Source organism: Anomaloglossus baeobatrachus, chromosome 4 (assembly GCF_048569485.1).
Source record: "Anomaloglossus baeobatrachus isolate aAnoBae1 chromosome 4, aAnoBae1.hap1, whole genome shotgun sequence".
NCBI lineage: Eukaryota > Metazoa > Chordata > Amphibia > Anura > Aromobatidae > Anomaloglossus > Anomaloglossus baeobatrachus.
The window spans coordinates 224,639,939-224,652,826 of NC_134356.1; the positions used below are offsets into that span (position 1 = coordinate 224,639,939).

A 12,888-nucleotide genomic window follows, 5' to 3' on the forward strand; every position below is an offset into this window, starting at 1 on the left:
ACTTCCTCACGCTGCTCGGGTTCCCAGCTTGAGGACTCTCTGGAGGACGAGGCGGAGGTTGCAGCTCAGGGCTCGGACCCTGATGTTGCTCTCAATCTTGATACACCTGAAGGGGACGCCTTAGTAAATGATCTTATCTCGTCCATCAATCAGGTGTTGGATCTATCTCCCCCGCCTCCACCTATAGAGGAGTCGGCCTCTCAGCAGGAGAAACACCAGTTTCGGTTTCCCAAACGTACACGGAGTGCATTTTTTGATCACTCTAACTTCAGGGATGCCATCCAGAAGCCCAGAGCGGTTCCGGACAAGCGCTTTACTAAGCGCCTTACTGACACACGTTACCCCTTCCCCGCTGACGTAGTTAAGGGTTGGGCTCAATGTCCTAAGGTGGATCCCCCAGTCTCCAGATTGGCGGCTAGATCTGTGGTTTCGGTTGCAGATGGCTCATCACTAAAAGATGCCACTGACAGGCAGATAGAACTCCTGGTGAAATCCATCTATGAGGCCACGGGAGCGTCTTTTGCCCCGGCTTTTGCAGCCGTGTGGGCACTCCAAGCTATCTCAGCTTGTCTGGCTGAGATTAATGCGGTCACACGTACGTCTGCCCCGCAGGTTGCATCTTTAACCTCTCAGGCGTCGGCGTTTTCTTCCTACGCCATGAACGCAGTCCTAGACTCTGCTAGCCGTACAGCGGTGGCATCCGCTAATTCTGTTGCAGTCCGCAGGGCCATGTGGCTGCGCGAATGGAAGGCAGACTCTGCTTCCAAGAGGTTCTTAACCGGTTTGCCGTTTTCTGGCGAGAGATTGTTTGGCGAACGATTGGATGAGATTATTAAGGAATCCAAGGGAAAGGACTCCTCCTTACCCCAGTCCAAACCTAAGAGACCTCAGCAACGAAAAATACAATCGAGGTTTCGGTCCTTTCGTCCCTCCGCCAAGCCACAGTCCTCTTCGTCCAATAGACAGGACAAAGGCCAGAGGAACTCTTATGCGTGGCGGTCTAAGTCACGCCCCCAAAAGACCGCCGGAGGCACTGCTTCCAAGGCGGCCTCCTCATGACTCACGGCATCCCCGAACCGCATCCTCGGTCGGTGGCAGGCTCTCCCGCTTTCGCGACGCCTGGTGGCCACATGTTCAAGACCGATGGGTGAGAGACATCCTGTCTCACGGTTACAGGATAGAGTTCAGTTCTCGTCCTCCGACTCGTTTCTTCAGAACCTCCCCGCCCCCCGCGCGAGCAGACGCACTTTTTCAAGCAGTGGACGCTCTGAAAAAAGGAGTCGTGACCCCCGTTCCCACTCAGGAACAGGGTCGCGGTTTTTACTCCAACTTATTCGTGGTGCCAAAGAAAGACGGATCATTCCGTCCCGTTCTGGACCTCAAATTGCTCAACAAACACGTGAGCACCAGACGATTCCGGATGGAATCTCTCCGCTTGGTCATCGCCTCGATGTCTCAAGGAGACTTCCTCGCATCGATCGACATCAAGGATGCCTATCTCCATGTGCCGATCGCACCAGAACATCAACGCTTTTTGCGTTTCGCCATCGGGGACGAACACCTTCAGTTCGTGGCATTGCCCTTCGGCCTGGCGACAGCCCCACGGGTTTTCACCAAAGTCATGGCATCCGTGGTGGCGGTCCTGCATTCCCAGGGGCACTCGGTGATTCCCTACTTAGACGATCTCCTAGTCAGGGCACCTTCTCGGGCGGCGTGTCAACACAGCCTTACCGTCGCTCTGGAGACCCTCCAGCAGTTCGGGTGGCTCATCAACTTCCCAAAATCCAAGTTGACACCGACCCAATCTCTGACCTATCTAGGGATGGAGTTTCATACACAGTCAGCGGTAGTCAAGCTACCACTAGACAAACAGCTGTCACTGCAGGCAGGGGTGCAATCTCTGATTCAGACTCAGTCACACCCCTTGAGACGCCTCATGCACTTCCTGGGGAAGATGGTGGCAGCGATGGAAGCAGTGCCTTTCGCGCAATTCCATCTGCGCCCGCTCCAGTGGGACATTCTCCGCAAATGGGACAGGAGGTCGAACTCTCTCGACAGGAACGTCTCTTTCTCTTGCAACAAAGACGTCTCTTCAGTGGTGGCTTCTTCCCACTTCCCTATCACAGGGAAAATCCTTCCTGCCCCCAACCTGGGCTGTGGTCACCACGGACGCGAGCCTGTCAGGGTGGGGAGCGGTGTTCCTCCATCACAGGGCTCAGGGAACCTGGACTCCGATAGTCTTCCCTTCAGATCAATGTCCTGGAGATAAGGGCAGTGTATCTGGCCCTATTGGCTTTCCAGCAGTTGCTGGAGGGCAGGCAGATCCGTATCCAGTCGGACAACGCCACTGCCGTCGCATACATCAATCACCAAGGCGGCACGCGGAGTCGTCAAGCCTTCCAAGAAGTCCGCCGAATTCTGCAGTGGGTGGAAGCCACAGCCTCCACCATCTCAGCAGTTCACATACCGGGCGTAGAAAACTGGGAAGCAGATTTTCTCAGTCGTCAGGGCATGGATGCGGGGGAATGGTCCCTGCACCCAGAAGTGTTTCGAGAGATCTGTCGCCGCTGGGGAACGCCGGACGTCGATCTCATGGCGTCACGGCACAACAACAAGGTCCTGGCCTTCATGGCACGATCTCAAGATCACAGAGCTCTGGCGGCGGACGCATTAGTTCAGGATTGGTCGCAGTTTCGACTGCCTTATGTATTTCCTCCTCTGGCAATGCTGCCCAGAGTACTACGCAAGATCAGGTCCGACTGCCGTCGCGCCATTCTCGTCGCTCCAGACTGGCCGAGGCGGTCATGGTACCCGGATCTGTGGCATCTCACGGTGGGTCAGCCGTGGGCGCTGCCAGACCGCCCAGACTTGCTGTCGCAAGGGCCGTTTTTCCATCTGAATTCTGCGGCCCTCAACCTGACTGTGTGGCCATTGAGTCCTGGCTCCTAGCGTCTTCAGGGTTGTCTCAGGATGTCATTGCCACTATGAGACAGGCCAGGAAACCGACGTCCGCCAAGATCTATCACAGGACTTGGCGGATTTTCTTGTCCTGGTGTGCTGATAAAGGTTTTATTCCCTGGCCTTTTGCCTTACCCACTTTTCTTTCCTTCCTTCAATCCGGAATGGATAAGCGGTTGTCACTTAGTTCTCTCAAAGGGCAAGTATCGGCACTCTCAATATTCTTTCAAAAGCGCCTGGCCAAGCTTCCGCAGGTCCGCACGTTCCTGCAGGGAGTTTGCCACATAGTCCCACCTTACAAGCGCCCGCTTGAACCCTGGGACCTTAACAGGGTGCTAACGGCTCTTCAGAAACCGCCTTTTGAGCCGCTGCGGGATGTCTCCTTATCACGTCTTTCGCAGAAAGTGGCATTTCTAGTAGCAGTTACTTCGCTCCGTAGAGTGTCGGAGCTTGCAGCACTGTCATGCAAAGCCCCCTTCCTGGTTTTTCACCAGGATAAGGTGGTTCTCCGTCCTGTTCCGGAATTTCTCCCTAAGGTGGTATCGTCTTTTCATCTCAATCAGGATATCACCTTACCTTCATTTTGCCCTAATCCAATTCACCGCTTTGAAAAGGATTTGCACTCATTAGATCTAGTGAGAGCACTCCGTTTCTACGTGTCTCGCACAGCGCCCTTGCGCCGTTTAGATGCGCTTTTTGTCCTTGTGGCTGGTCAGCGTAAGGGTTCACAAGCTTCCAGGTCAACCTTGGCTCGGTGGCTCAAGGAACCGATTCTTGAAGCTTACCGTTCTTCGGGGCTTCCGATTCCTTCGGGGCTGAAAGCCCATTCTACCAGAGCCGTGGGGGCGTCCTGGGCATTGCGGCACCAGGCAACGGCTCTACAAGTGTGTCAGGCAGCTACGTGGTCTAGTATGCACACTTTCACAAAGCACTATCAAGTGCATGCCTATGCTTCGGCAGATGCCAGTCTAGGTAGGCAGGTCCTTCAGGCGGCGGTGGCCCACCTGTAAGAGGGAGTCGTGTCGGCTCTTGTTATCGAGGTATTCTTTTACCCACCCAGGGACTGCTTTTGGACGTCCCAATTGTCTGGGTCTCCCAATGGAGCGACAAAGAAGAAGGGAATTTTGTTTTGTTTTGTACAACAGAACAGTGGTGTCCAAATATGAATGATTAACCCATTAAACTGGGGAGAAAAAAAAGGGAATTTTGTTTACTTACCGTAAATTCCTTTTCTTCTAGCTCCTATTGGGAGACCCAGCACCCGCCCCTGTTCCCTTCGGGCTAGTTGTTTCTTTTGTGTACACATGTTGTTCATGTTCAATTGTTTCATGGTTTTCAGTTCTCCGAACATCCTTCGGATTGAATTTACCTTAAACCAATTTATAAGTTTCCTCCTTCCTGCTTTTGCACCAAAACTGAGGAGCCCGTGATGCACGGGAGGGTGTATAGGCAGAGGGGAGGGGTTATACTTTTGAGTGTAATACTTTGTGTGGCCTCCGGAGGCAGAAGCTATACACCCAATTGTCTGGGTCTCCCAATAGGAGCTAGAAGAAAAGGAATTTACGGTAAGTAAACAAAATTCCCTTCTTCTTACTTTCTGATCTCTAAACCTGGGTTGCGTACTTAGGCTGAGGCCACACTGGGATTAGTGTGAGTGGTTGCATGACACTTGACTGACGCTCGTAGCACAGCGGGAGCCAAGTGTCATGCGAGTGTGGTCTGAACATGCACTCAGACCACAGCTGCAGAGGGGAGGGATTTATCTCCCTATATGCTCCTTTGCTGGCTGATGCGTATATCGCACTGCACTCCAGCGTAATGTGAGTGCACATTTTTTATCGCGTTCCACTCGCTCCGTATTACTCGCAGTGTGTGCTGACCCTTATAGTCCAAAAATAGGATATATGTCCCATTCTAGTCAGTCGTTGTACAATACATTATAGGAGGAAGGCCTGTTCAAAACTATGGATTCCTCTAGTTATGCCCCTACCTATAGATTGTAATAAATATTGGCTGCATGTTGTTGTTTTTTGTATCTTGTTATATGAATTTCTTCCTCGGGAAGTAATTTATTGTCGGGATTATTACTATTTGATGACCTATAATAAAGTAAACCGTTATCCTGCCTGTCTTTTGGCAGTTAATCGTCACTGCTACTTATGTACAGAAGTGCATTATCCATCCTGTCAGTGTTAGACAGGCAACCTATGCTAAAAGATGGCTGGGAAACATTTATTCTCCATTCCCCCGCTTATAACTGTGGCATCAATGAGAACCCCAATTACAGGGAAAAAAACTGTAAGTGAGAAGTCTGTGACTGAACTGATATGGGTCTGCTATTCTGGGCATTCTGAAAGGGATTTTGCACTTTCAGGAAAGTGGATTCACCCTCCCCAGGTCCATCACTGGTTCCATACATCTGCTTGCATCTCTCTGTTTGGACTGCAACAGTCACGTCAACACTGAGTATCACTACTGCAGCTAATCCCTGAGCTCAGCACCTGTACCTAACTGGATAGTAAATGTGGCTGAGTTCAGTGATTGCCTGCAGCGTTTATGCATGTTTTCGATGTGACTGCTGCAGCCAAAACCTAGATATCCGAGCATCAATGGGCAGCTGGCGCTGAATCCAGGGAGGGCAAATACCTTTCCTCTTTGTTAATTTAGGTATTTTACAGCATTTGGGGTTCACGTTCCTAAAGGTGGAAAACCCCTTTAATGGCCAGGGTCCACTTTTCAGTATGTAACTCTCATTGAGCTCTATGTAACAGGCAAAAGAGAAGACAGATGCGGTTATATTATATGTGATTAAGTAAAACCCATAACGACCAGTCATAAACTATTATTCCACTGTATAAAACAACCAATTCTATATATTTTTTTTCTTTTCTGGTTCTTCTAGGAAGTGGAAACATATTTCTTTGAAGGTTTACAGAAATGGAAAGATCTAAACCTCACTGAAAGTTTTGGTCAGTATAAATTATAATGAAATAATCTAGTGCAGTACTTTGGCATGGAAGTATGGTTCTGTCTTCAGCCAGTTCATGTCTTAGGCAGGCTTTGCACGTTGCGACATCGCAAGCCGATGCAGCTATGTCGCACGCGATAGTCCCCGCCCCCGTCGCAGGTACGATATCTTGTGATAGCTGGCGTAGCGATAATTATCGCTACGCCAGCTTCACATGCACTCACCTGCCCTGCGACCGTCGCTCTGGCCGGCGACCCGCCTCCTTCCTAAGGGGGGCGGATCATGCGGTGTCATAGCGACTTCACACGGCAGGCAGCCAATAGCGGCGGAGATGAGCAGGATGTAAACATCCCGCCCACCTCCTTCCTTCCGTATAGCTGCCGGCGGCAGGGAAGGAGATGTTCCTCGCTCCTGCGGCTTTACACTCAGCGATGTATGCTGCCGCAGGAACGAGGAACAACATCGTACCTGTCGCGGCAGCGTAATTATGAAAAAGTCGGAGACTACACTGATGATACGATAACGACGCTTTTGCGCTCGTTCATCGTATCATCTAGGATTTACACACAACGATGTCGAAAGTGACGCCGGATGTGCGTCACTTTCGATTTGACCCCACCGACATCGCACCTGCGATGTTGCAACGTGCAAAGCTGCCCTTAGTCTTGCTTGCAATGTACTTTAGTTGTCTTGGCTTCCACTCTTTTAGTGGCCATATTTATTGCTAGCGGATACAAATGATCTGTTACATACAGTCAGGTCCAGAAATATTTGGACAGTGACACAAGTTTTGTTATTTTAGCTGTTTACAAAAACATGTTCAGAAATACAATTATATATATAATATGGGCTGAAAGTGCACACTCCCAGCTGCAATATGAGAGTTTTCACATCCAAATCGGAGAAAGGGTTTAGGAATCATAGCTCTGTAATGCATAGCCTCCTCTTTTTCAAGGGACCAAAAGTAATTGGACAAGGGACTCTAAGGGCTGCAATTAACTCTAAAGGCGTCTCCCTCGTTAACCTGTAATCAATGAAGTAGTTAAAAGGTCTGGGGTTGATTACAGGTGTGTGGTTTTGCATTTGGAAGCTGTTGCTGTGACCAGACAACATGCGGTCTAAGGAACTCTCAATTGAGGTGAAGCAGAACATCCTGAGGCTGAAAAAAAAGAAAAAATCCATCAGAGAGATAGCAGACATGCTTGGAGTAGCAAAATCAACAGTCGGGTACATTCTGAGAAAAAAGGAATTGACTGGTGAGCTTGGGAACTCAAAAAGGCCTGGGCGTCCACGGATGACAACAGTGGTGGATGATCGCCGCATACTTTCTTTGGTGAAGAAGAACCCATTCACAACATCAACTGAAGTCCAGAACACTCTCAGTGAAGTAGGTGTATCTGTCTCTAAGTCAACCGTAAAGAGAAGACTCCATGAAAGTAAATACAAAGGGTTCACATCTAGATGCAAACCATTCATCAATTCCAAAAATAGACAGGCCAGAGTTAAATTTGCTGAAAAACACCTCATGAAGCCAGCTCAGTTCTGGAAAAGTATTCTATGGACAGATGAGACCAAGATCAACCTGTACCAGAATGATGGGAAGAAAAAAGTTTGGAGAAGAAAGGGAACGGCACATGATCCAAGGCACACCACATCCTCTGTAAAACATGGTGGAGGCAACGTGATGGCATGGGCATGCATGGCTTTCAATGGCACTGGGTCACTTGTATTTATTGATGACATAACAGCAGACAAGAGTAGCCGGATGAATTCTGAAGTGTACCAGGATATACTTTCAGCCCAGATTCAGCCAAATGCCGCAAAGTTGATCGGACGGCGCTTCATAGTACAGATGGACAATGACCCCAAGCATACAGCCAAAGCTACCCAGGAGTTCATGAGTGCAAAAAAGTGGAACATTCTGCAATGGCCAAGTCAATCACCAGATCTTAACCCAATTGAGCATGCATTTCACTTGCTCAAATCCAGACTTAAGACGGAAAGACCCACAAACAAGCAAGACCTGAAGGCTGCGGCTGTAAAGGCCTGGCGAAGCATTAAGAAGGAGGAAACCCAGCGTTTGGTGATGTCCATGGGTTCCAGACTTAAGGCAGTGATTGCCTCCAAAGGATTCGCAACATAATATTGAAAATAAAAATATTTTGTTTGGGTTTGGTTTATTTGTCCAATTACTTTTGACCTCCTAAAATGTGGAGTGTTTGTAAAGAAATGTGTACAATTCCTACAATTTCTATCCAAATTAAACGTTACAATCTGCACTTGAATTCTGTTGTAGAGGTTTCATTTCAAATCCAATGTGGTGGCATGTAGAGCCCAACTCGCGAAAATTGTCACTGTCCAAATATTTCTGGACCTAACTCTATGTTTCTTGATACCAATGGCATTACTGTAGCATGCACTAAAGTGTTTCTCTTACATACATGAAGTGAACAGGCCACCATCTCCAATTTTTCCTCTAATAATGACAGTTCTAATGTTAGGACCAATCAGCATTTGTTAATCTGGCTTTAATGGCCAATTTTAGCTGACCACTTCACATCAATACAGAAACACTGAGGCAAATTTATCAATACTATGTTAATTCTTAGACTGGACAATGTGAAAATGTACCAGATTTATCAATGTGGATGGTGCTGTTTCCTAATTCTGTCTAGTCTTACGTTTGCTACAATTTGTAATTGTATCTTACAAAACAGTGTAAAGAAATGAGATCAAAAGTGATGTGTATGTATGAAAACTACAGCTTATGGTACAATGCAAAAAACAAGTCCTGAAATAACTGCGGCGACACACAAAAAAATTAACACTTTTCCTATGCTACTTATAAAGAGTGTCAAATTATAGGAGGTGGAAAAAGAAATGGAGGACAATTCAAAAACAAGTCCACCAACGGCTATAAAAAGAAAAGAAATAAAAAAAGTTTGGTTGTTGAAACAAATAATTTTGCCATTAGTGATGAGTGAGCACTACCATGCTCAGGTGCTCGGTACTCGTAACGACTAGTGATGAGTGAGCACTACCATGGTCAGGTGCTTGGTACTCGTAACGACTAGTGATGAGTGAGCACTACCATACTTGGGTGCTTGGTAATTGTAACGATTAGTAATGAGTGAGCACTACCATGCTCAGGTGCTTGGTACTTGTAGCGAGTAGTGATGAGTGAGCACTACCATACTCGGGTGCTCAGTACTCGTAGCGATTAGTGATGAGTGAGCACCACCATGCTCATAACGAGCATTCGAACACAAAGATGGGTTTGACTCTTGTACCGAGTATAATTGAAGTCATTGGGTGACCCAAGCAGTTTTCCGGAAGATCTTCTGGAAAAATGCTTAAAGGGAACCTGTCAGGTGCAATATGCACCCAGAGCCACGAGCAGTTCTGGGTGAATATTGGTAATCCCTGCCTAACCGTCCCTGTATACACTAGTATAGATAAAGGGATCTATAGAAAAAGTATTTCTCAAGATCTTTAATCTTATGCTAATGAACGCGGGGTCTAGTCCAAAGGGCTTTATATGCCCCGACTAGCCGCCCTCTTAGCATGTTAGCATGACCACAGGGCTCATGATTCACTGCGGACACAGGTACAAGTGTAACCGCTGGTGATGCTGAATTGAATAGCATGTTAGCATGCCCACAGGGGTGTACTTCATGCTATTCAATTCAGCATGACCAGCAGTTACACTTGTACCTGTGTCCGCAGTGAATCATGAGCCCTGTGGTCATGCTAACATGCTAAGAGGGCGGCTAGTCGGGGCATATAACGCCCTTGTGACTAGTCGCTGGCCTCATTAGCATATGATAAAGGCTCTTCAGAAATCCTTTTTCTAAAGACCCCTTTATTTATTCTAGTGTATACAGGGACTATTAGTCAGGGATGAGCAATATACACCCAGAACTGCTCGTGGTTCTGGGTGCATATTGCACCTGACAGGTTCCCTTTAAGTCCCCCATTGATGTTCTTTATACTCAGGTACCTGAGTTGTGCCAGTCTGACCGAATGATCTTAGATTTAAAGGGAATCTGTCATCATAAATTTGGCTTTCAACCTAAATGTTTCCCCCTCTGCAGCTCCTGGGCTGCATTCTAGTAACGTTTCTATACTTTTTGTGCCCCCTTTTAAACCAAAATAAATACTTTATAAAACTGTACCTTTTCGGTTTGAAAATCTTGTAAATCGTCCATGGGGGCGAGCCGTGTGGTGTCCGTTGCTGTATCTTACGTTGTCCCCCCACGCTCCAAATCATCCCTCAGGACGCCGCCTACTGCGCCCGAGGTCCCGTGCACGCCAGGACACCTGGTGACGTGGTCACAGGCACGAGAGTATGGGCGGCGCTGTGATTGCATCGCAAGTGCCCGCCCATACTCTCGTGGGCGCGATCTCCCCTCTGTACGTCGCTCAGATCCTCCGCTTCTCCTGTAGTGGCCTGCTCCGCTCCTCCCATCTATTTCCTGCTGCAGGGTACGATGGGAAGGAGGTGACGTCGGGCTGGCGTAGAACGCTGGAGGCAGTGGGGAAAGGGCGGGCACGAGAGTATGGGCGGGCACTTGCGATGCAATCACAGCGCCGCCCATACTCTCGTGCCTGCGACCACGTCACCAGGTGTCCCGGCGTGCACGGGACCTCGGGCGCAGTGGGCGGCGTCCTGAGGGATGATTTGGAGCATGGGGGACGGCGTAAGATACAGCAACGGACGCCACACGGCCCGCCCCCATGGAGAATTTACAAGATTTTCAAACCGAAAGGTACAGTTTTATAAAGTATTTTTATTTTGGTTTAAAAGGGGCCACAAAAAGTATAGAAACCTTACTAGAATGCAGCCCAGGAGCTGCAGAGGGGGAAACATTTAGGTTGAAAGCCAAATTTCTGATGACAGGTTCCCTTTAAGTCTCATTAGGGAACTAAGACAGTTTTAAAAACAAATTTTTTTTTTTTTTTAAATATTTAATTTCTTTATCGTTCCTATGGGAGACCCAGACATTGGGTGTATAGCTTCTGCCTCCGGAGGACACACAAAGTACTACACTAAAAAGTGTAGCTCCTCCCTCTAAGCTTATACACCCCTTGGAGAACCAGATCTAGCCAGTTTATCGCTTTGTGTTCAGGAGGTCATACATCCACACATGCATTCTCATCTGATTTTTCATTTTTGGAAAGAGTTTGAAGAAAAGCGGGTCCAAGCCTGGACCCCCGGCATGTCCCTTCTCACCCCACTGTGTCGGCGGTGCTGTTAAGGTTGATTCCAAGGCTGGAGCCTTACATGCTGTGCTCCTTCACCATCCCTCCGGGGCTCTGGCTTGAAGTGGGAGCCAGCACGGATCTCCATGCTTGGCATGAGACCGGTCTCCATCCGCAGCCCTTCAGGATCCTGCTGGACCGGAGCACTCATCCCCAGGGACTTGGAACCCTGCGTCTCAGCAAGCTATGTACCTGAGACGTTTATATATGGGGGTCCCTTGTACTTTATTGTTGTGGGAGAGTGTGCTGAGTGATTTTTATGACATTTCTGGCGGGTTCTCTGGCTGTCGCCTGAGAACCGCGCCGATGGTGCCTGCGCGCCGGCCGCACCACTCAAATTTAGGCCCCGGCTTCGCCGGAGGCCTACTTTCGGTTTCACTGCCCTCGCATGTCATTCATGCAGAGGGCAAGCGGCCGTTCTACAAGGGGGAGAGACACTCCTCACTGAGTACATGTCTCCTCCCCTGTGAGTCTCTTTGGCCCTCCAGATCCCGCTCTCAGAGTGAGTCCCGCCCCCTCTCTTCACTCCGGTGGCAGCGTTTTTCCCTGCGATCACCACTGGTCTTGCTGAGGTGCTTGGGAGTCCGGGCTTTGGGATCTGGAGGGCACACAAACCGCTCCGGTGGTCTGGTAAGCCACAACCTCCGGTTGTGGACCTTCTGTATATACTCTCTGGGGGTCATTCTGGCAGAGCCCCCACTCCAGCAGCATGTCTCACACGAGGAGCAAGGCTCCAAAGCTGTATTCAGTATGCACTGCATGTAAGCTCCTACTGCCTGAATAGAGCACCAATCCCCATTGTGATGCCTGCCCTAACCTGACGATGCCTCAGCCTGGAATCGTACCCCCAGGGGTCTCTCTGGCTGCTCCGGCTCCTGTGGCTGAACCCCCGGCTTGGGTAGAATCCTTAACCAGGTCTATCTCCCAGTCTTTTGCCGACTCCATGGGACAGCTGTCCAGGACTTTGCTGAACATGCATCAGCCTCCTTCACAGGGTGCCTCTGCTGCTAGGGCTCTCTCAGCGGAGCTCACAGAGGATTCATCTTCTGGTCCCAGACCCCGTCCTCCCAAGAGGAGACGCAGGGCTCCCTCTCCTTCCTCGTCCCGCGGCTCTGATTCAGGAGCTGACTCGCGGGATGAGGAGGATGCCTTTACAGGGGGCTCGGAGGCTAACTCCATGTGCCCCATTGATCTGTCCGAAACCGACTCAGATGTCAGTGATTTGATTGCGTCCATTAATTCTGTACTGGATCTCCATCCGCCAGTATCAGAGGAGCAACCCTCTCTGGCAGAAAAGCAACAGTTTATCTCACCTAAGAGGTCAAAGAGTGTGTTCTTTAACCACTCCAGTTTTCAGGCCGCTGTGACCAAGCCTAGGGCTTGTCCTGACAAACGCTTCCCAAAGCGCGGTTCTGATGACCGTTTTCCCTTTCCACCTGAGGTGGTCAAGGAGTGGGCTCATTCACCAAAGGTAGACCCCCCGGTGTCTAGACTCTCAGCCCGGACCGTTGTATCAGTGGCTGATGGCACCTCTCTTAAGGATTCCACTGACCGCCAGGTCGACCTTCTGGCCAAATCTGTATATGAGGCGGCAGGGTCCTCGTTCTCCCCAACCTTTGCAGCAGTGTGGGCTCTCAAAGCCATCTCTGCTTCTTTGGAGGAGATGCATTCCCTCACCAGGGAATCTATTCCCGAGATGG

The 12,888-nt window shown here is 49.4% G+C and overlaps 1 protein-coding gene across 2 annotated transcripts in view; it reads left to right on the plus strand.

Annotated features, from left to right (window-relative positions):
- UTP20 (UTP20 small subunit processome component) overlaps positions 1 to 12,888 on the plus strand; it is a 355,063-nt gene that overhangs the window by 14,559 nt on the left and 327,616 nt on the right. For both annotated transcript variants that reach the window (XM_075344692.1, XM_075344693.1), the window contains exon 3: positions 5,861 to 5,927. In XM_075344692.1, the coding sequence (XP_075200807.1) occupies positions 5,861 to 5,927 (67 nt within the window). The remainder of the gene's footprint in view (positions 1 to 5,860; positions 5,928 to 12,888) is intronic.